The 24,833-nt window shown below is 41.8% G+C and overlaps 1 protein-coding gene across 1 annotated transcript in view; it reads left to right on the top strand.

Moving 5' to 3' along the window:
- The window catches only part of SLC17A5 (solute carrier family 17 member 5), a 38,712-nt gene extending 19,421 nt beyond the window's left edge, over window positions 1–19,291 (top strand). The window contains exons 8-11 of the mRNA XM_048845916.2: window positions 5,582–5,714; window positions 9,280–9,427; window positions 15,446–15,536; window positions 17,588–19,291. Coding sequence (XP_048701873.2) covers window positions 5,582–5,714; window positions 9,280–9,427; window positions 15,446–15,536; window positions 17,588–17,725 — 510 coding nt within the window. The 3' untranslated portion in view covers window positions 17,726–19,291. The remainder of the gene's footprint in view (window positions 1–5,581; window positions 5,715–9,279; window positions 9,428–15,445; window positions 15,537–17,587) is intronic.
- The last annotated feature ends 5,542 nt before the right edge of the window (window positions 19,292–24,833 follow it).

Below are 24,833 nucleotides of genomic sequence, written 5' to 3'. Positions count from 1 at the left end.
TCCTATCTATGCTGTAATATTTTCTGTGCCAAGGGACTTGGTTAAAGGGGCATCTCTAGGGCCCTACTAAATTCATGGCCATGGAAAACGGTGTCACGGACCATGGAATCTGGTTTCCCCCCCGTGAAATCTGGTCTCTTATGTGCTTTTACCCTATACTATACAGATTTCACAGGGGGGACCAGTGTTTCTCATATTGGGGATCCTGACCCAAAAGGGAGTTGCAGGGAGGCCGCAGGGATATTTCAGGGGGTTGCGATATTGCCCTTATTTCCGCACTGCCTTCAGAGCTGGGCTTCCAGCCAGCAGTCGCCACTCTCCAGCTGCCCAGCTCTGAAGGCAATGCTGCTGCCTTGTGGACCCCATAACATCTCTTTTTTTGGGTCAGGACCCTACAATTACAACACTGTGAAATTTCGGGTTTAAATAACTGAAATCATGACATTTACAATTTTTAAAATCCTATGACTGTGAAATTGACCAAAATGAACTGTGAATTTGGTAGGGCCCTAGGCACCTACTACCAAATCCCTTTTTCTGTTGGAATTTTTTACCTGTTACTAGAACATCTAAGATTACTGTAATTGAAAGATTAGTTGGGAAAATACATTTTCTCCGAATTCTTTTGAGCTTATTTTTGTTGTGTATTTGTTAGTGCTTTGTGTGCAGTCAGTTTCATAGGTTCCCCAGCATAGTCAGTTTCTCTTTGAGGTGGAATTGTTGGGTTTTTTTTTTTTGTTTGGTTAGGTGGCAGGTGTGTAGGTGTGTGTGGAAGAGGGGTTGATGGGTATTCCACCTGACAACAAAAAAAAAAGAGGGAGAGAAATGGTAAAACAAAAAAAAGGGGGGGGGGGTTGGTGTGCAGGTATAGCAAAAAGGGACTCGGTGCAGACGACAGGGTTCCAGATCCAGGGCGAGCCCGTCATCCCCCTGGCAGAGGGGAAAGCGTACCAGCACCTCAGCATGCCAACGAGTTTCCATGTCCAGCAGACACCCGAGGACACCATCCAGGAGATCTTACAGGATGCCGCCAAGATCGACACCTCCTTGCTAGCACCGTGGCAGAAGATAAACGCCCTGAACACTTTCCTGATCCCCTGCATCTCATTCATCCTAAGGGGATCCATCGTGGCAAAGGTACCCCTCAACAAGGCAGCCAAGATCGTCCAGCAACTGGTGAAAAAGTGGCTGTTCCTTCCCCAGAGAGCCAGCAACGAGCTGGTCTACATCGCCCACAGGCATGGTGGTGCCAATGTCCCCCATGTGACGTTGCAGTGATCACCCACGCCTTCCGCCTGCTGACGTGTCCCGACGCCATGGTAAGGAACATCACAGCAAATGCCCTCCATGACGCAACAAAGAAGCGGATCAGCAGAGCCCCCTCCAACCAAGACACCGCCAACTTCCTGAGCGGTTCCCTGGATGGCTAATTCGGACGGGACGGGCGCGACATCGCTTCACTGTGGTCCCGCACTTGCAATGCCACGCGTCACCTGGGGAAGTGCATTGGCTGCCGCTGGGAGTGGTGCGAGGAGCGCCAGGAGCTGGGAGTCCTGGTGCCGCAGATCAGGTCTGACGACAACACCATCATCACCCAGAGCGCCAGGGGCATGCTGGAGGGGACCCTGAAGGCAGCCATCCACTCACTGTACATGGAAACCCTGAAGCGTAAACCGGACCAGGGTAAAGCCTTTGAACTGACCAGCAAGTGGGATGCCAGCAACCACTTCCTCGCCGGGGGCGGCTTCACCCGTTTCGCCGACTAGCAGTTCATCCACCATGCCCGGCTCAACTGCGTCCCGCTCAACGCAGCCGTCCGCCATGGGAACCGAGACAAGTGTTGCAGGAAGTGCAGCTACTCCAGCGAGACCCTGCCCCACGTCCTGTGCAGCTGCAAGCCCCACTCCAGAGCCTGGCAGCTGCGCCACAACGCCATCAAGAACCTCCTGGTGAAAGCCATCGCACTGCACCTGGGGGAGGTTGCTGTGAACTGCGCCATCCCTGGTACTGACAGCCAGTTGTGACCTGACGTGGTAGTCCCCAACGAGGCCCAGAAAAAGATCATCCTTGTCGACATCACGGTCTCCTTTGAGAACAGGACCCCAGCCTTCTGCGAAGCCCAAGCTCGTAAGCTGGAAAAATACGCCCCCTCTCCCCCCCCCAGCCGACACCCTGAGAGCAAAGGGCTACAAGATGCAGATGGATGCCCTGATTGTCACATTGGGCACTTGGGACCCCTGCAACAAGCGTGTGCTGCAGACCTGTGGGATCAGTCAATGCTACGCACGGCTCATGCGGCGCCTCATGGTCTCGGACACCATCCAATGGTCCAGGGACATCTACATCGAACACATCACCGGCCACCGACAGTATCAGGAGGTGTGAGCCGGTACGACATCATGCATCAACTATGGGAAAGGGACTGAGAGACTTCTTCCGTTGGACCATATGAACTGAAACCATAAACTCACTGAACATTAAATCCTACCAAATGAGGGTAAATCCATCCTCATCCTCGTATCCACTCATCATACTCCACACCTGAACATAGCCATTATATGGACAACGTACCCCCATATCTCAACGTCTGTACTTTGACCCATTAAACTTTTACCCCCAATCGGGGAGATTGCAGGTTATGTATTCCTTACGCCACCCGTTCCTAAACCGAATTTCGCACCCCTTGATAATCTGTACTTTATTCCCTGATAACCAGAAACTTCTATGCTTAAACTCTGTACCATTTTCTCTTTACTTCAACATCTTAATAAAATTATTAAATTTGAAACCGTTCATTCCTTCTGAAGCACCTGGCATTAGCCACTGTTAGAAGACAAGATACAAAGCTAGATGGACCATTAGTCTGACCCAGTATGGCTGTTCTTATAATCTTAAATTAGTAGTAACTCTTTTCTTTGAAATCTAGGCAACTTTTTTTAATCTGATGGGATCCCTTTTAAAACATGGTATTCCTTTTCCCCTTCTTCTCAGGAGAAGTAGAATACAAACCATTGTTGCAATGTAGGATTTAGTTGTGCTACAGCCCAGCTGAAGTCCAAAAATTAGCATAATTCAGGAATATAATGACAGGACATAAGATAAAACGATAAAGTAATTGAAGTTATTTATCCTGAAAGGGGGAAACATGTTTATGCTGTGTAAATACCTAAATGAGGGTTATATGAGAGGGAAAACAGCATTAGACACATCTTAAAACAAGATTGACTGGCTGAAGTTGAACAAAAGGAAAATATAATTTAGATCAGTGGTTCTCAACTAGGGGTCCAGGACCCCTTGGGGGCTGCCAGGCAGGGCCAGTGTTAGACTTGCTGGAGCCCAGGGTAGAAAGTCAAACCCCCACCGCATGGCACTGAAGCCCAGGGCCCTGAGCCCCGTTGCCTGGGGCTGAAGGCAAAGCCTGAGCAGCTTAGTTTTGCGGGGCCCCCTGTGGCGTGCGGTCCCATGTAATTGCCCTGCTTGCTACCCCCTAACATCGACCCTGGCTTTTATATGCAGAAAACGAGTTTTTATAGCGTGTTGTGGGGGGCCTCAGAAAGAAAAAGGCTGTGAACCCCTGATTTAGATTTAATTTATTTGTATTACTGTTGCACCTAAAGGTTCCAACTGTGATTGAGGCCTACTTTGTTTACAGAGGTGAAATTTTCAAAGCCACAAATGGGAGCCAAGCACCTTTGAAAAATCTCTCTCAGAATCCAAACAGATGAGACAGACCAAGGGAAACAGGTGAAGTGGCTTGCCCATATTCATGCAGCAGGTCAGTGACTGAGCTCAGCACCCAGGTGTCCTGATTCCTAGGCAGGTGCCCAAGCCACTTGACTGTGATGCTTATATTAAGAAGAAAGTTCCAGCATCACTGTTGAAATAGTTTGCCAGGAGAAGTAGGCAGGGAACCAATTCAGAGGTGCCCAAAGTTAAATAAGAGCTTGGAAAGCATAGCTTAGTGTCCTTCCTATTTAACAAAGGCGGTTGGATCAGAGGTCTCAGGAGCTGTTCAAGCAAGCCCATGACAGAGGTGTCTGCCACCACAACGTTGAATTTGGCTACTTTGTATAAAACTGTTGCTTAAATGTTAGCAAGTTTTACTGTGTGGAGTGCAGCTTTCCTGTATCCCTGGCATTTTTAAAGCAAATTGACTTCAGATTGCCACATGTTTGACATTTAAAAAAAAAAAAAAAAAAAGCTTGCATCAGAGTGTCATTTTAGCCTATTGCCGCACTTTCAGGTGGGAATTGCATTAACATTTAAAATGCAAAGCTGCTACATAGTGTCAACGCTATTCCCGTATCCGATTAATTGTCTGACTAGTTAAAAGGGAATTTGTTAAAATGCTGATTAGGTATTTGAAAGGCACTTCAAAGGGGGATCTTTATTGCTAGACTCTCTTAATTTTGGGTGTTTTTACTTATTGCTCTTCTTAAAAGCAGAAGTTTAAAAAACAATGGGCAGCATCTTTGAATGTTGATTTGGAGGAATCCTGTTGGGATGAGACTTGTGCTTTAGTTCTCAAATATAGCAATACGCTCTGATTTAAAATTAAATGTCATACAGAAGTTTTTCTTGTTCCCTGATTTATTTTACATTTAATGAGTAACATAACAATATTTCCACAGTATGCATCCGATGAAGTGAGCTGTAGCTCACGAAAGCTTATGCTCAAATAAATTGGTTAGTCTCTAAGGTGCCACAAGTACTCCTTTTCTTTTTGTACCCCATCCAGTGGACATCCAAATACTTCTTTAAGTAGGTCAGATACTTGCAAATTACCCTGCCCCTACAGATAATCAGCTGTCAAGTTAAATGAAAAGGCAAAAAAGTTGAGTTAATTTGGGACCCATATAACACAGTTCAGTAGTTTAGATTTCCTACATCAGATGAACCACTTGGAATAGTACAAGGGCATACTAAGGACCTAATCCTGCTTCTGTGGAAGTCAGTATCTGTGTGTTGCAGTTGGTTTAGTGGCAACTCTGTAAGGGCATGTAGGGATGTAGGAATTGCCATACTGGATAAGAAACCCCACAAAAGGCAGATTTGGGATAATCTGACCCGCCCACATTAGGTCTCAACTGGATCTCTAATAGTTAGATATTGGATTACACTCTGAACCATGAGGTTTAATATCACTTTCAAAATTTTTGTTAGCCTTAAGAATTGTTACTTGGCCATTTGGTGTATGTTAACCTGACTGTATAGAGGTTTTTCTTCTACTTTTCTCTTTTGTCCTTTAAATTGTTGGCTTTCATCTGACAATTATTTCCAAGCCCATTTTTGTTAAACGGAATATTTATCAGACTGACTTTATGTGATGGCCTCTGAGCAGTATTCATGCACTGATACATTTTAAAATGTAATAAAATAATTGTGTAAAAAATGTAATGATCTGCCTACCTTATCACCAGATATCTGATTGTCTTATGAAAGAACAGATGGCTATCCTGTTGGCTTACTTGACATTTTTAGTAGAGCTAAGTATCTTCCTATCGCTGCAGCACAAGTGCTTTTTCAGAATATTTTGTTTATTTCAGTATTTTAACTTAACCACCTTTTTTCTCCTCTCCAGAATGGATTGTTATCTGCACTGCCTTATTTTGGATGTTGGCTGTGTATAATCATGTCTGGTCAAATTGCTGATTACTTAAGGGAAAAACAGAACTTGTCCACTGTGTGTGTGCGCAAAACATTTACCCTAATAGGTAGGTAAATTACGTGAATAATGTGCATGCTTTTTCTTCAGTTTAGAACACTTAATGGTGCCTAGTTAGGGATAACGCAGGCATCATGAGTTTGACTCCTTACAGATGGTCTGCTGTCAGTCCAAGTATATGTGTGTTTGGGGTGGGGTGCTGTTCGTCAGTGCTGGTGATTTCCAAGAGTTGCAGGACACATGCAGAAGTTGTACCAAAATGTATGTATGTGCTTGCTGGACAAAATATCAGTATTATACTATTTCTTAGGGTTCCTTTGGACCTATGTGTCTTTAGTTTGACTGGTTTGATATGCACTAATCATACATTGGCCATTTTAGCTTGGTTTGCCTTATCTTTTTCTGTCTAGCTTTAAAATAAAAATCCCTCTTCCTATTTTAAATTCCTACTCTGCTCTAAAAAGGTGAGCTGCAAATGTTTTTACAAATTCGTCCAACTACTGGATGTGCTTATTGTCCCCAGCAACGGATGGGTTAAGAAGTGTGTTTGGCACATTTTAAGTTTAGAAATCTTCTAAACAGTTGTCTGCCGCACTGTTGAGGATACATTATATATACATGACTGAAGAAATTAAATGTCAGACCTTTTTTTCTAAATAATAAACCTGCTGTTTTTTTCCACTGATCTGCACTGAAATATCTTCTGGGAAAAAAGTTTATCGTTCCACTATGTTGTCCTCTAACAAGCAAAGATGAACATATCTATGTAAAGCAACTTTTGTCATCTGATTTCTCAGAAAAACAGATTCCGCTGGAGTAGAAATTTCTTTTACAGTGCTCGCATCAAAGGGTAAAATTTTCAAAGTCACCTAAGTGACTGAGGGAGTCATTAAAAGTCAGTGAGACTAAGGGCTTGTCTACACTGGCACTTTACAGCCCTGCAATTTTCTCGCTCAGAGCTGTGAAAAAACACCCCCCGAGCGCTGCAAGTTTCAGTGCTGTACAGTGCCCGTGTAGACAGTGCACCAGCACTGGGAGCTGTTCCCCTCATGGAGGTGGGGATTTTTATAGCGCTGGGAGAGATCATTAATGAAGACAATCCCTTAACCCTGGTCTACAGTATGAACTTACGTCAGTATAACTACGTTGCTCCTGGGTATGCAAAATCCACACCCCTGAGTTATGCCGTTTCACTAACCGAACTCCTGGTTAGACAGCACTATGTTGATGGGAGGGCTTCTCCCATCGACGTAGCTACTGCCTCTCGGGAAGAGTGCCCATAGATAGTGCCGGAGAAAAACACAGTTCTCACTCTCAGGTTGGGTGCAGCAAGTCAGATACACTTTATTTTCTCAAGCAATTGCACAGAGGGAGAGAGTGCACTAGGACACAGGGTTTCCCCCACCTAGGCAGGTCTCTCTAAAGATAAACAATTAGAGCAAGCATTTATACCTTTATTACAGACAATAATGAGCAACAGCTGCATATTATTTATACATATTCCTTCATGATATCTTATTTTTCTCACCAATTTCTCTTATAGTCTACATTCTATTCTTATCTAATACAAGGTCACAACAGCCTCTCTCACAGTTCTTTTCCCACTCACTTCGCACAATCCCCACTTCTACAAATCTCGCGTTATTAAAGCTAGAGTTAGCCTGACTCCTACTCATTTCAGAGGCCTGCATCCAAATTCCCTTTATGTACTTCCACAGTAGCATCTTCACTAAGCTAAGCTGCGACGCTGCAGTGCTGTAAGTGTAGACGAGCCCGTAGACTCGTAAATTACTATCTGTAATTCAGTGCACCTTAGAATATGTTATGAAGTGGTTCTCACAGACTAATCTTGCAGGTTGCAGTACCTGGCTGATTTTAGTCACCCATGCCCAAGAAAATCTGTAATTGTTGCAATTTTTGTACGTGCCTGTAAATTAGAGAGAAAACAGCTAATTAACGAAGCTGAGGAAGGGGTAAAAATTCTGACAGGACATTTTGAAATCCAGGCCAGCAAAACTCAAAATGAAAAATCCAGAAATATGCGTTTTAAAAAGAAATTCTCTGCTTTCCCTAAGACTCCTTAACAAGATACGTATGATGTCTTTTTCAAACCAAAAAGACGTCTTCATCCTTTTATGCAACCACATCTATCTGTGGTAAAGAGGACAAGGAAGTATTCATAGTTTCCAACTGTGTCAGCAGAGCATATGTTTTAACTTTTTTACAACTGATTGCCATCTTTTCAGTATCCAAGTGTTGTGGCATATCAGTACATTGACAAAACTCACATAAATCCAGAAACTTGTGATTTGGTTGCATGCTCCAGAAGTTACCTATTGTAAAGAGCCCATTGGAAAGAGCTATGACAAAATACTGCATCAAAATGTTCTGAAGCTAACACTTTTGAGGAACATATGGGGTCACCATTTCAAACTGACTATCTAAAGTAATGTCTTGTAATAGCAAGCTGTTCCATTAGAGTGTACTTACAGATAGTATAATGTCTGAATCCCACTACAGAATTCATAATCTCTTGTTCCTCCTTGTTTCAGAGTAGCAGCCATGTTAGTCTGTATTTGCAAAAAGAAAAGGAGGACTTGTGGCGCCTTAGAGACTAACAAATTTATTTGAGCATAAGCTTTCGTGAGTTACAGCTCACTTCATCGGTTCCTCCTTGGTATCTGATGGTTTGTAAAGCTCAGACTATTTTGACTAATTACACAGAGAGTTGCTTGAAGACCAGAAAGTATTTGCAGACGTTCCTTTGAATTTGAATGGTGGTTTGGTTCACTTATACCCACCCTTATTTCCTATTTGCAAATATTCATGCAAATAGATTTTTGGTCACTCAAATGGTTCTCGAATGGCTGTTCTCCACATGAAGACCTGTATTTGCATTTGAATGGGGGTATTTGTGCCCAAACATCAGTATTCATTATTCACTTTTTGTTGTTCATTATTCTCCTGTCTTAAAAGGTTTGTCACCCCTGATGGAGCAGAAACAATACCATGTGACTTAAGTGACCAATTCTGATAGTGGACAGTCAAACTAAACAGCTGATAAACACCCACAGGCTGAAAGTTGGTCAAATCATCTGTTTACACAATTACAAATAATGAATACATGCAGAAGTCAGGATCAGTTCATCAGAAGAAAAAAGTGTTCAATTTGGATAACTTATTCATCACATATAATTCACACAGCTCTAGTCTTCCCCCATTTTATCTGCTATTGCAGCCTCTGTTAATTTTATCATAGTACATACATAAAATTGACCTGATCTGATAAGACTAGGCTGATCAGTATCAGTTACTTTCTGATGACCTTTCATCCAATTAAAGCTTGCTCTCCTGTCTGCCACCGGTATGGACTTCAGTGGGCTCATGCAGCACAGACATCCTGGATTCTCTTCTAATGGAGCCATAAAATTGCAAATCTCCATTTTAATTTAAAAAGTACCATGCTATGTTTTGTGCACTAGGTGGCAGTAGTAATATAGAAAATACACCTAAATACATAATTTAGTTTTAGGTTCTTTGTATGATAAATAACGGTTAAGCATCTTTGTGGTGGTAAGTGTCTGGAGGTTTCTAAATGATGTTGTTGTTTTTAGGAATGATCGGACCTGCAGTATTTTTAGTAGCAGCTGGATTCATAGGCTGTGACTACACATTGGCTGTTGCATTCCTAACCATATCAACAACACTAGGAGGCTTTTGTACATCTGGTTTTGGCATCAACCACCTGGACATAGCACCGTCGTAAGTATTGCTAAAGCTAGTTTTAATACAGATGACATTTTGATAACTTCAACGTGAATTAACACTAAAGCTGAGTGGTGTGTTCCATTTAGTGTTAAATGTTAACAATGGTGAAGCATTATAACCTTTTAGAAAGGTTATTTGCATTTGAAAAACATGCTGTATAAATTGGTCAGATGTTACTGTGTCATAAGCAGGCAGTATGTAGTCACTGGCTATGGGCAGATCAATCCTTATGTACAATTATTTTTCAGTAATGGTGTAATTTTTCAAAAGAGAAGGCTAGATTCTCATCTGTGTTTCTGTGCCTTGTACAAGACCAGAGCCCGGCAGATCTCTCTCTTTCCTAAAAGATTTATTTGTACTCTTTAGATGTCCACATAAATACAGAATAATGACCAGTTGGAGAACTATTCAGCTCTGAGTTTGATTTACCCTCGTACACAGGACACTAGTGAAATACAAGATTTCAACACTTATCAGGGCAGATTCTCTGCTGTGTAAGGCTCCTGGGCACAGCAAAGCAGAATGGGCTGCTCTAGCTTGTGCTAGCTGTCTGTGATCCCCCAGCTTCAAGGAGCTGTGGATTAATGGTTTGAGCACTGTACTGGGAGTCTGGTAGTTTTAGTTTCTATTCCCATGTCTGCCACAGGAACTATAGCCAGATTCTGGTCACTCTCCCACCCCAACCTTTATGCTGGTAGCCAGCCTCCCACCGCTCATTTAACAGTCAGCTCTATCAATTCTGTCCCCTCTGGGGATTCCCCACACTGGGGACTTGTGGGTGGTTTCTGCTTCCTTTGCACCATCTGATTATTTGCAGATGTCAGGAAGGAATTTCCTCTCTGACAATCTACTGCACAGTTGTTGTTTTGTTTGGGGTTTTTTGTTTTGTGTTTCCCCATGCTTTTGCCTTCCTCTAACTTAGCAGCAGGGTGAGACTTAGATTCTGTTGGGGTCATCCTCAGCTATGCATGTTGATAAAGACTGTATGCATGGAATCTATTGAAGGGTCATGGCTGATTCCAGTAGGCCGTATCGTCAGTCTTTAAGGTGGTATTACTTACTGTTGTTCTTCAAAGATGCAATTCACCTGTCTTCCCAAAGTGGAGAATTAATTGTCAGAGAGGTGGTCAAGATTTAAAAAAAAAGAAAAAAGAAAAATTCCTGAAATTTCCTTCTTTTTAAACAAAAGAGTAATCTAAGTGTTCAAAAGGAAATCAGGCGATGTGCAGGATTCTGGGCTACACGTTGAACTCCTCAAACCAGCTCCACAGTTTACCATTGGAGAAAGATTTCAGTGATGCTCTCTGCTTTCTTAAAAGTAAAAGATTTGGTATAAACCTCTTGGAGAGAAGTGAATTATGAACAAAGGAGATCTAGACTGAAGAGCACTTTCTTACACCACCATCTTTCTAGATGGCTGGCTGGCTCTCTAAATTAATAAATAAATAAATTAAATTAAAAATACACCAAAAACACTACATTAAAAATATTAGGATGCCTATACAGCCATAGTGCAGGCCCCTGGTATTATATGTGATCATGTCATTAAAGACTATACTATCTTTTCCACAGGACCCCTGCCTCATTAATTCCACAGAATGGACAGTGCTCACTTAATGAGCAGCTATTCAATATTTTGTTTTGTCCCCACTCTTCAGATCTCAGGACTTACATTCAGCACACCATTCAGACCCTGCTCCAAAGAGGAGAATTAATTTCCTCCTGGGCTTTTCTGTGGTGCTCATCACTAATAGTTTCTGAGTTTTTCACATTCGCTAATTACTTTATTTTCACAACACTCCTGTGAGGTAAGGGCATGATATTACTCCATTTTAGAGATGGAGAACTGAGGCACAGAGAGATAGGGTCTAAAGTATTTAAAAAATGTGGGTACCCAATTAGAGAGACCTAAGATCTGATTTTTTCAAAGAATTTGTCATTTTATAGCTTTTTCTACACGGAGAGCACAGTTCCTGTTGACTTCCATGTGAGTGCACAGCACTTCTGTAGATCAGACCCCAGGGATACCCAGAAAATAAGGAATTAAAATCACAGTGAGTGACAGTGTGGAAAGTTTAGCTTAAGTGACTTGCCCAGTATCACATAGGTACTCTGTGGCAGAGCAGGGATAGAATCCATGTATCCAGTGCAGCATTTAATTGCCTTAACCGTGAGCCATTCTTTCTGTTTCTGCAATCCCCTGCCTCAGTCACTACCCACCTTCCAATTTCTGCAACAAGTGAGGCTGGGGTCCTGGAGACCAATCTCCTTCCCTACCCAACCCTGATTCATCCCCAGAGCAGGTCCATCCTGTGCAGTGAATAAGGCAGAAGTCCTTTGCAAAAAAATATTATGTAATCAGATAATGAAAGACTGTATTATAATGCATACACACAAGGGGGCCGAATTAAGGTTACATGGACATTCTTAATTCTGGCTTTGTCTAAGTTTTGAGTGTTTGACTTAGCAATTTAATGTTTTTAAACGTAGCTTTTGTATGTGTAACTTCCTAAGTTTTAAAAAAAAGCAAACTGGAAAAAAACCTAAGTACCATCACATTGACCCCCACATGGGCCATCAGCAACTGTTAGATCTGTTAGATCAATCACACAGGTATCTGCCACTTGAGCTAATGGCGTAACAAGGAGTAATAGTAGATTGTCATCCTTTGGATAACCAACGCTAGAGGGGGATGTCAGTGGGTTTCACATATATTTTCTGGGAGTGGGGGAATTACCAGACTTAGGATACCTTGGGTTCCATTCTAGGCACAGTGGAGGGAGTGGTACTAATGGGTTCAGAATCTTCTGTTCATTTTCCCCCAAGCATGACCCCTTTCACCCTATCCCATCCAACCTGTCCTGTCTCTTTCTACCCCTGAATTCTTGTCCCAATCTCACTTCCCCACCTAGCCAGCCCCAGTCTCCATTCCTCGGGCTTCTGTTCCCAGTCTTTTTGCCTAGCACATCCTATTCTCAGTTCTCTGGACTCTCCATTCCAAGTGTCCTTGCCCCCTCAGTCCCACTTTTCCCCTTACTCCCCATCCTGCTGAGAATGCCCAGTGTAGGAAATTTAGCTGCTATCTAAGAAGACTGTAGTGAGCACGTGAAAACTGCTCTTTTTACCCAAAGGTTATATTTGGGCAGATATTCCTAGGGGTGGCAAAATAATCATTCCAGAAGGAACGGCACCACCATCGCCGTGCTTTCTCTCTCTCTCGATCACATTTCAATACCCTACTCCAAAGCAGGGAAGTCCTAGCACTTTGCAAAGAAAAGGTTGCCAGAATTTTTTGAAGTGCTCAAAATGAGACCCAGGAAAAATAAGTCATGCTTGGAAACAGCTGAACCATTTTGTCTGAAATCTTTGGAAAAAAAAACTTCAGACTGAGGCAGACACCCACCATTGAAAGGAGAGAAAATGAATTGGGGCATTACTGTGGGCATATAAAAGAACATAGTGATGAGCTTGCTGGCTATTACCATAAGGGCCTTTTGCTATTCAAAAAATTGTAACATGCCACAGCAGGAATTTGTATAATAAATTTAAGTTGCAGGAACTGTTTCCTTAAATGAACAAAAATCTTCACATCCAAGTAGAAAACATGAATTATAATATAAAAATGTAGGTGTGTCTCTTCCCATTATGTTGTAAACATTTGAAATTATTGGGGAAGGGGCAAAATTATCTGTGTGGGGGGGAAAATATATTCACTTCTGGCTTCTTCCCTGAAATGTTGGCTAATTCAGCCAATTACAGTAATATATTTCCTTAATGATGATAATTCTTAATATCTCACTCATCGTAGATCCCTCATATTGTTCCCCTCGCTCTCTGATGTTCTGACCACATCATGTATCTTGCGTTGTCTTCTCATTCTGCCCCTTACTTAATCAGTGAGTTCACTGTATTCGTGCATCCCCTATTATGTTATAGAAGATCTTCGTCAATGTTTGGACGGTCTTGCTTTGCAGATTTGTCATATTTAGCTTTCTCTTTCATGCTGGATTCTTTACATTGTACAGAGAGTTGCACCATGGTTATCTGCATCAGACTGTGTGTTATCAAGTGCACAATCTATGTCAGAAATACTAAAAATGAAAGACATGTAGCCAGGAATGAGCTGCAAACGTTTCTCTGGGGCCTAGATGAGCTTTGAAAGTGTGTACTAATATTGTTGCAGTGCTTAAATGTTTTAAGGAAGAAATGCTGCATGTAGGTCCATTAAGGGCTTCATAGTGTTTTGGTATATACACTTATCTGCCCCTAGAGGCTTTTACACTTGGGCTCTATGAAGCTGAATGTCATATTAATTTTTATGCACTTTCAAGTTGCCAAAGGAGTATAAATACATACCTTGTTTAAAAGAAATAAGTATCACTGTAGTCAAAATTTCAAAGTTTAAAGTAAAATACAGTGCACTGCCTTAATAAGGCTTCGTGAGTGTGTTGACTTTAAATAAAAATCATCCAATAGGCTCGATGCTTGAATTTGTAGCTCCCTTGTAAATGCTTTATTCAGAGAAACACACACACACAGAGCTAGTCCCATCTGATTGTATGCATAGGTGCTGGAACAAGGGTAGCAGAGGCTGGGGGGAGGTGCTGCACCTACCCCTCCACCCCCCCCCCACCCCCCCCCGCGTGAAGTGGTTTCCATTATATACAGAGTTTGGTTCAATGGCTGTCAGCACCCCCACTATAAAAATTGTTCCAAAACCCCTGATTGCAACATATGCATCATCGCCTTTTATCTGCAGTATGAGATTCCTTCTAGATTCTCCTATTTTAGTAAGTAAAATGCCAGGGCTGTGCATATCTCTTCAGGAAGGCTATAGGTTCCATGGGGTGAAATACTGAAGCCACCAGGAATTCTGCCATTGTACTCTGGGGGCCAGGATTTCATCCCATTGTGTTAAACGGTGAGTTAAACCAATACAGCTATTAGGAATATCTCCTTTCCCTTTTATTAGCTCATGGCTGACCTCAGTTAGTGATTTTTATATGGCTTCTGGGGGCAGCAAATCCAGCCTGCAAATCTTGCCCTGTTACTCCTTTCTGCTTCTGCGATCCCTGGGCTCTGAACTGGAAGTTTACAATTTTTAGTTCTAGTCTCACTTCTGCCACTGACTTGCTTTAATGTTCTGCACTGGTAGAGCATTTTGCAAGCATGGCATCCATATGCCTTGCAACATCCCTATAAGTGCTAAATATATTCATTTTACAGCCACAGGGAGGAGAAACTGAGGCTCAAAGAGGTTAAGTGAGTTTCTCGAGATTACAGAGCAAGTCGTCATCTAAGACTGCTGCTGTGTGTGTTCAGAACAGCACACCTTGGGATCCCAGAGAGATCCAAATGTCTGCACGTGGACCTGCAAAAGTGGGTGTGGCAACCAGAAACATGGGTGGTCTTAGTTAAACCCACCCGCCATTTGTGTGCTACAGCCACAACCCATACAAATCTGAAGGGAACAAATGGAGCATGTGTTCTAAAGCCCTGTGTTGGTGGAACTTATGCTGTGAAGTAAAAGGTAAATGGAGAAATCCTTAATGCCTCCTGTCTTATTAGCAATGGCATCTGCGTCGTCTTTGTCTATCCCACACATCACCCTGTCATGTGCCACACACTACCCACCTCACCTTCCATCCCCTTTTTCTCCTCACCTCTCCAATGGATCCATCCAAGACAAATTGGTTGGTGCTTACCAAAGAGGGCATAGTTTGCTGTAAGAGGCTGGATGAGACTCTCGGCAGTTCACTGGTTTTGGCCTAGCCGAAAGGTGGCAACCCTATAATATGAAGCATGTAAACCAGTAACTCATTTTAAGGTGACACTGAGTTGCTCTTAAAATAAATAAATGGGAGCCATTCCCACACAAGTACTAACTTGTCTTGGCTTTTAGTTCATGTGATCTGACAAGACTACAGCTGAAGGTGGTTTGGCTCCTATATCAAGCAGTTTCACCAAATACAGGAATAAGTTAATAAGCAGTGTGAACAATTTCTTCTACAGGTATGCTGGGATCCTGCTCGGAATCACAAATTCATTTGCAACTGTCCCAGGAATGGTGGGGCCAGTCATTGCAAAAAGCCTGACTCATCATGTAAGACTACTTGTTTGTTTCACTAATAAAATTTCATATGCCCTCTTCTAATGGACATTCTCCATTCTGAGATGCTGTTTTATATAAGGATAAAACGTGATGTATATGCAAGTCTTACTCTTAAGTTGTGATAAAGCTCTATGCCCTGGATTTTATTTTGGTGGCTATTATACTGGCAGTAAAATGTGAGGTTGCATTTCAAAGAGCCACACAGGGCTTTAGGTATTTGGCTGTCAGTGGCACAGGCATTGCCTTCACGAAGAAAAAGAAAGGTGGGTATATTTTATCACGAGTTAGCTAACACGTGAATGACTATCGTGGTAAAATCCTAGTGTGGACAAGGCCATTATAGTTTTAACACGTTAGCAGGTAAACATTGCCTTGGTTAGTTATGGAAGAGTGATGGTGTTTGAATCCTGAATTAAAAACTTGTCAGTTAAACAAGGAAAGAACTCCTTTCAATTGTATTTATTTGTAATGTGTATCCTGGGATTTTAGTGTATATTATAAAATACTATACAGTTCCTCAGAGACTTGAATTAGATATCCAGTCTGAGACTTTTTATTCCCAGCACTACTTAGTCATAAAATGAGAAACAATCATATACAGTAAAAGCTATATCATCTGGCACTTTACCAGCCGGAAAGCTCTATAAACCGGCATTTCTGATCTTCATTGAAAGTCCGGTTTACGGTCCAGTTAGCGCAAAGCTATAGGCTCCCAATCTGGCTTCGCGCAGCTCCCTGGAAGTGGCGACATGTCCCTGCTGCAGAGGCGTGGTTAGGTGGCTCTGCGCACTGACCTGGCTCCACAACTGTGGGGGCGGCACCTGCAGGCAGAGGCAACATGCTGAGCTGCCTAGTTGCACCTCCGCCTAGGAGTATAGGGATTTGTTGCTGCTGCTTGCGGGGAGCCACCCAAGGTGAGCACCTCCCTGATCCAGCACCCCAAAGCCCCTCCCGCACCCCAACTCCCTTCCCAGAGCCCCCTCCCACACCCAAACTCCCTCCCTCTTAGTTAACCGGAATTTTTCACTTACCAGCACCTCCCATTCCCCCAATGTGCCGGATAACAAAGCTTTTACTGTACATAACCAAAATGCTTTTCTTTTAGAATTATTGATAGAATTATTTAAGAATATTTTAGGGAGGGCAAGTGGGATGAGTGACTTTGCTAGTACAATTGGTGAATTGAGTAACCTAGTAATAAATCGCTCCAACCGTTGCTTTGAAAAACACTGAAGTATTATTTAATGCTGTGGGTCCAAACAGATCAGCTTTGTCTGGACAGCTTAACAAAAATTCTCTTATACTGTTTAGTCTGGTGTTAATACAGTCTTGTTCAGCTACCCTTTTCCTTTCTTTACCAGTAAAGACACTTTGCAAGCTTGTTTGAATAGTCACCTGCTATTTTAAAAATGGCTTTTTAACCTTAAAACGTTTACATATATGTAAACCTCAGTATTTATTTTTATTTTTTATTTTTTTAGAAATGTATTAGCCAATGCCATTAATGCATCCTAAACTTTTTTTAGACTACAAACCTTCATCCTGGTTTCAGTGACATCCCTTCACTGCCAATAGTAAACTTCTCTGTGGGCCAAAATCAATCCAGGGCTGAAATGTTTATGTAAAACCCATGGCTGGAACAGTAATATAGTAACAGATAATCAAACTGATTACCCATAAAGCATAGGAAAGATTTGTGGTGCTCTGAAAACTGAGTAGTCCTTTCCATTAGGTTCATTCTCCATGCATTGGGTTAGCCCAAATACAATTTTGAGACAATATATTTGGACTTTCTCACTTTGTTAAATGACAAACTGGGTGGAACAGCCCTTATCACAATGTTAATTGCATGGTTTTAAAATGTATTTGACTTCTACTGCTATTTAAGTTGTCCTTTTGTATTTGTAATGCTTTTGATGTCAATGTGAAACTGCACTGTGTAGAATTTTCAATTGACAAGAAAGAGTGTGTCTTTTTAGCAACTTTTCATTCTAAGATATGACGCTGTAAACTCATTGCTTTTATTTTTGTTCTCTTGGCAGAATACTGTGGGAGAATGGCAGACTGTTTTCTATATTGCTGCTTCTATTAACTTATTTGGAGCAATTTTCTTTGCATTATTTGGCAGTGGAGAAGTGCAGGACTGGGCACTTAATGGCCACCACTTGCATAGAAACTGAAGGAGTTATTGAGATATCAAGGCTATACTGAATCACTGTACTAAAGTCATGTGACCTGAAAAGTGCCTTTCATATTGATGCCCAGAAAGTTACAAAAGCTTTTCAGTTTAACCATTTTATCTGTGTACTGTTTGTACTGGAAGTCACTTGAAAATGCATGTATGTTATTTCTGTAACAAGAAACTACTTAGCTCTAGTAGAATAGCCTCATGCTAAGACTTTATCAGATACTTGATCTAAAACCTAGAATTTTAAATCAGTGTGCTGGGCACCATTTTCTGCCACCTCTTAATATTTTCTGAATTAAAACGGGTAGGAAGATGTCTTCTATCATTGACAGGGCGCAGGAGAGAGAAGGGATTGTGTGTGGTGTTGGGAGGAGGAGGAATGGTATGTAATAAGGAACCTTCTTTTAATTTTTATGATGAAGTTAACATGCTTCTACCATTTTAATATCCAGGAACTTCCTGGTTTTCTAGAGGTTTTTATTATATTTTAATTTTTCTTTTTACCAATATTTTAATTGGTGTTATAGGACTCTGTTTTACTACACACATTTCCAATATGTAAATGTTCCATGTTCAAGAACATGGCTTCACAATTAATACAGAGTAATTAGAGAGCAAATTAACAACAAGCAGCTTACATATGAGACAGACACACAGAAGGAGTCCTTCTGCTCCCCCCTCAGTGGGGTAAGATATTGACATACCATACATTCAGTGTCCTATGCATCAACAAAGGAGTACGTTGCTATGGTTTGAATTCTAAGCAATGTGAAGATTGCACTAGAAACGGAATAGTGGGTGTGTGTATTAAAATGATTTTCAATCTGGCAACCTTTTTTTTTTCCTCCATGACAAAAAGCATTCAAAGCAAAGGAACTCTCAAATTCTTCTGCTAATGTTGTAAATTTGCCAGTAGAAATGTACTAAAATGAGGCCAGTGCAGAGATTAAGGATAATACTTTTTAGTTCTCTTCTATAGTTACTCTAGCCCTGTTCACAGGTTAAAAATCAGTGATATTGGGGAAAGAACCAGTGCAACTTCATTTTTGGAAGTTGCCCCAGGCGCTTGCTGTTCTGAGTCTGAGAGAATTGTGATGTTGGTACAGAATTCACACTTGGAGCATTCTTTTACTATAAATGTACACTTGGATGCTACACACCCGACTAAACCCAATTATGAGTGAAAATTGTAGTCTAGAAGGAATCGGTGATTGAAAATCAGAGGGACTACACTTAGAGTATTCACCATGTAGAAAGGGAAAAATCCCCTTTCCAAAGATTCCTGGATTGGAGCAGGTTGGCGAAGGACACTTTGCTTTATTTTTTCCACCTACCACCAATACAAAAAGAGAAGCCTGGCCACACCTGCCTACTGGTGCTCCAGGGGAGTCTGGCTGACTTCATTTCTAGGAAATGGCTACTGCCTCTCTTTACCAGCTTTAAGAACCTTTGTGTTTTCACCTGCGTTGAAGTGTCATGTCTTACTATAGAAGTATGTTAAAGCTGTGCTGTATCATCAATTTGTTTCTACAATAAATGGTGCCAGATTCATATGGAATTTATATTTGCACATGTGACTGTTATTGGAAATGATACAATTCTAACTTTTGGGAAGTGATCCGCCAGTTAAACAGAGAATGTACCAACTGTGGGTGATGGATGGATTAGGGGATTGTGAATGGGTTTCTGAATCCCTAACCACTGCAGCAGTCTCAAATCTAGCAGAGACAGGTGAGTACTGTCTGCATGAAAAGAGGTAGCTTCGTTTTGTGTTCACAAAGCAATTGGGCTTTTTACTGGTCTCGGCAAAAATGGTGCCAAATAGTCCAAAGAATTGTTTGGACATAGACTGAACTAGCCTCTTCCCCTACCACCTCGGGACCATGCTCCAGGTCAGAGGTGCAGTAGGATGAGGAGAGGCTTGCATGGCCGCTACTTTTTTTTTTTTTTTTTTTTTTTAATTGACAACTGTTCTGTAGACAGAGCTTTAGATTCTAGTGTTGTCAGTCTGGCGTCTTGGTGACCACGAACATGGAATTTCCAGAAGAGAAATGGAATCAGAACATTATTTTGATTGTTTTTATCTGTGAGTTAAGACAGTAAACATTAAATAGATCCAATGTCACTGATTCTATTTGACAGGTTTCAGAATAGCAGCTGTGTTAGTCTGTGTCCGCAAAAAGAACAGGAGTACTTGTGGCACCTTAGAGACTAACAAATTTATTTGAGCATAAGCTTTTGTGCAGTAAAACCCGCTTCATCGGATGCACACAGTGGAAAATACAGTAGGAAGATTTTATATACACAGAGAACATGAAACAATGGATGTTACCATATACACAATAATGAGAGTGATCAGTTAAGGTGAGCTATTACCAGCAGGAGAGGAAAAAAACCTTTTGTAGTGATAATCAAGATGGGCCATTTCCCACAGTTGACAAGAATGTATGAGGAACAGTGGGGGGAATAAACATGGGGAAATAGTTTTACTTTGTGTAATGACACATCCACTCCCAGTCTTTATTCAAGTCTAATTTGATGGTGTCCAGTTTGAAAATTAATTCCAATTCAGCAGTCTCTCACTGGAGTCTCTTTTTGAAGTTTTTCTGTGGTATTATTGTGACTTTTAGGTCTGTAATCGAGTGACCAGAGAGATTGAGGTGTTCTCCGACTGGTTTTTGAATGTTATAATTCTTGATGTCTGATTTGTGTCCATTTATTCTTTTACGTAGAGACTGTGCGGTTTGGCCAGTGTACATGGCAGGGGGGCATTGCTGGCACATGATGGAATATATTCTGTTTGAGTTATCCAAGCCAGACTGAGGAGTCTTGGAATTTCTGGTTTTCATACCTATTTTGTTCTTTTAATCTCATGCATAATTGACACAGGTGCTCTGTGTTCCATTAATTTTGAAGTGAAAAGCTAGCTGGGGTCCTTATTCTGAAGCAATCATAACATTTGATGATAGAGTTTGATCCACAAGGCGTTAAGCACTCTGGCCCCAATCCAGCAAAGCATTGCAACATATGCTTGACTTTATTTTGTAGGTTCAAACCCATAGAATAGAAAAACTATATTAAAATGTCAAAAATAATTTAAATAATTATTGCCCTTCTGCCTCTTTACCATGCTGCTGCTTGCTCTCCCTTCTCAATTTATCTGTTTACTTGCTTCCTTGTATTGTTTCAGAATGTTTTGGGTGCCCAGCTTGATACCTTAAAGGGTCTTGATTTTTCAGAAAGTGCTGGACACCCAATCAGGCCCTGTTAAGAAGTTTCAAGTTGAACACCCAAAATTAAGAATTAGTTTTAAAAACATTGGTTTTTTTATATTTTATATTTATATTCATTTTCTTCCTTATCCTGCGTAACTGGTTCCTTACTTCATTTTGTCAACTTATATTAAAAATAGAAGTAATGGTGTTCTATGCTTCCCTGTGTCACACTTTACTGCAGTCTTCCCCTAGTACCTAGTCACCAGGCTCTGAGCTGATCACTTTCCCAGGGGCTGAACTGTTACTGTCGAACACCCTCCCAGGCTGTAGCTCCTATTCTCAAAAGAGATTTTTTTCCTTCCCATCCTGGAATAGTTTGTTTCCACCCTGTATAACTGGTAATCGAGTCTAATTGACATCTAACTATTTTCAGAATTTGTCATGAAGGGAATAAAATGTTAAACAAGACCTGGATATTGTGACCTAAATCAGGCTACCTTTACATCTTAAATGTTCTTCCTCCATATAAACACTTCTGTACTGGAAAGGTCTACTGTCCACTACTCTATCTTTCATGTGTCTCAAAGTCACATCTCCTATAAACAGCTGGTTGGTTGGCCAAGTCCTGTTTTGGGAGCAATAGGATAAACAGAAACGAGCTGCCTTTACAAAGAGAGTTTAATAGCCAGGCTACACTTGCAAGGATATATCAATGATATACTATTTCTGCTGTACTGTGACCGTGCTGACCAATACCAAATTGATAAGTGTTAAATAAATTAGAGCATTATGCTGCCAAGAAGCCAACACTCCATCAGTACCAAGTTTAGCAACAATGAATTAAATGGTCTAGGACAGAGCCTACTCACTTGGCAAAATATTCAAGTGGCGGAAACAGCCTTCTATAATGTCTTTCCTAACATGCGGATTAGTGATAGACATTTTTAAAACGATTCACAAGAGTAAGTATGTACTTCTCACCATCCCTGGAAACCTCCTGTCTTCTTCCCTTACCACCTCCAATATCCTGTGCTGCAGAATATCACAACTGGGCTGCTTCAGGATGCTGGTCGCTTCCAAGGAGAGATTACAAAAGGGCATTTCTTTCCATGCCAGCCAGCCCATCCTTTTCCTTCTGATGTACACCACCACTCAGAATTGTGCCTTAATGATCAAAGATCAGCTGCCCCAAAGGAAATCTTGGGAAATACTGCAAAGAGTTGTCTAAAATCCAGATAAACATTTAAGAAAGTAAAGTTGGATAACTTAAAGTCAGTCTGCAGGGTAATGAACGAGCAGGTGGTCCATGAAGGTATTTAGGCAGCTTAATCCTGTTTTTAGGCACCACTGCGTGCCACAAAACTCTTGCTTGGCTGCCACCTCACCCTGTAAGTACCTAAATTCACTTGGCATCTAAGTTTTTGCAGTAAAAGTTCCCTAGGTGTGTATGTTTCAGTCTCTGGGCATTTGCACTGCTGCCAGGTGTCAGGGCACCTATCTCCCACCTAAGCTCTAGAGTGATTCATAAAGCAGGAAAGCTGGATGTTTGACTGCCTAACTTGCATGTGCAGCCTGATCTGGGAGGCATGCTCAGAGGCCAACTCTTGGATCAGGTCCCTCTGGTAAATTCACACAAAACAGCTGGGGGGCAGGAGAAGGAAGAGAACCTCCCTTGTAATCTTTAGCCTAGTGGACAGGGAATTCACCTGGGATGTGTGCCACACTCCTAACCACTAGGCTGCAGAGTCAGTCCAACTCTTTCTCTAGCTCAATTAATATGTTCAATATTAATATTCAATTAATAAAAGTGGAACAACTTCAATGGGAGAGACTGAGGGAGCCCTACCTCAGAATATCCCATAGCCTAGTGCTGAGAGCACTCACTTGAAAGATGGTCGATCCCTGTTCAAATCCCATCTCCCCGTCAGGGGGAGGGGGGGTCCTCAGACATTCTGGGTGAATATCCTAGCCACTAAGCTAAAGATTACAAGGAGGGGCCTCCCCTACCCCTCTCAGCTCCCTGGTGGTTTTGTTCTGGGCCCTGCATGCAACTAGGCCACTGAATGCCGATCTTATTTGGTTCCTGGATCGCAAGCTGAGCTTGGCATCTATCTCCATCAGAGGGACGGGGCTTAACACACACACACACACACCCCGGGTCACTGTCTCCCATTCACTAATAGACTACGATCCACAAAGACAGCATGTTAAGCAGGGAGCTGCCTAAGACACCTAGTTCTCCCTATTCATTGTATAGGGTGCCTACGTGCCTAACAGACTTTGTGGGTCACAGTGATGCCCCTGTGTTGTTGTTTTTTCTAGGCGCCTAAAAGTTAGGTGTTGCCACACTGAACATCACAACACCTAAGTCCCTTTGAGGATCCCACCCACAGTGACTATCAATTCTTTCAGGTATACCTATTTAACCCACCAACAGCCTACCAGCTGCAAAGAAACTGCTGCTTTGCATCTGAATTATTTTGGCCACCTGTTTTATTTGGATGCTCCTGTACACAGGGACCTTGTCTTTCTCTGTGTTTTGTACAGTACTGAACATGCTGTTCATTTTGAAATAATAGCCTTTAATGCCAAAGTAACCCAAATTGCTTCTAAAGGAAATATATAATCTCTCTAGACATCCCTTACCCATCACCATTCGAGTGTAGCCACCAGAACAGTAGCTGGGGAAGGAGTTTCAGAGTAACAGCCATGTTAGTCTGTATTTGCAAAAGGAAAAGGAGGACTCGTGGCACCTTGGAGACTAACCAATTTATCTGAGCATAAGCTTTCGTGAGCTACAGCTCACTTCATCACGGCTGTTACTCTGAAACCTATCTCACTATAGAATTATATTTTATTCCATAAGAGTATTTGCCTGTAAGGAAGAATGAAGATTCCTTCGTGATCCTAGTCCATCAGCAAACTAGTACATTGATATTGTAGACAGATATATGTACTTAGTACATTACATACAAACAAGCAAATAAATACGGACATAATCCACACTAAATTCAGTGCCAGTGCCAAGGCCCTCGGTGAGCGTTGTTTGAAGTAAACCACTTTAAGTGAGGGGCAAATGCAATCAGTTGCCTCTAAGCTGTTTTCTTCTCAGACTTCCTTCTTCTCTGGCTGTTTGATTCTTACAAGATGTTAATTTTTAACTCTATGACAAATCAGACCTAGATCAATTATTGGAGTTATAATTTTTTATTTAACGGAGAAGGCTAAGTAATGTCTCATCATTTTAGTTTTAAATTAAATCTGGGAGTACTTTGTACATAGCACCATGTAAATCAAGAAAGTTAACCTCTTCCGTGACAATCAAAACAATCTTTGGTGTTAATAAACAATGTATGGTATAGTAAATAGCCTGGTGACACTAAGGCCAGGTCTACACTACCACTTTATGTCAGCAAAAACTTATGTTGCCCAGGGGGTGTGAAAAAAAAACAATGCCCCTCTGAGCAATGTAAGTTTTGCGCAAGAGGCAGTGTGCACAGCACTATGTGGGTGGGAGAGCTTCTCCAGATGACATAGCTACCGCCACTCATGGTGGTGGTTTTATGATGTCCGTGGGAGAGTTCTCTCCCAGAGTGGCTACACGAGCGATCTTATAGAGGCACCGCTGCATCGATACAGCTGTGCTGCTGTAAGCTTGCTAGTGTAGACATGGCCTAAGAAAGCAATGACGTTCCAACTTAAGTCTGCCATGCACCCATTTGCTCTTCCTTCTGTGGCTTTTTAAAGTAAAGTGTTTTGTACAGTATGAGCCTACTGAGGCCGAACACCAGCTTGTAACGTTTTACCGAGACATCTCACCAGCTGAGTAGAATTAGGCCAGCACAGGTCGAGGCTGGGAGAATTCCAAGAAAAAGCCCCCGAAAG

Source organism: Caretta caretta, chromosome 3, assembly GCF_965140235.1.
Source record: "Caretta caretta isolate rCarCar2 chromosome 3, rCarCar1.hap1, whole genome shotgun sequence".
NCBI lineage: Eukaryota > Metazoa > Chordata > Testudines > Cheloniidae > Caretta > Caretta caretta.
The sequence above is the reverse complement of the archived record's forward strand: the minus strand, read 5'-3'. Positions and strand labels throughout refer to the sequence as shown.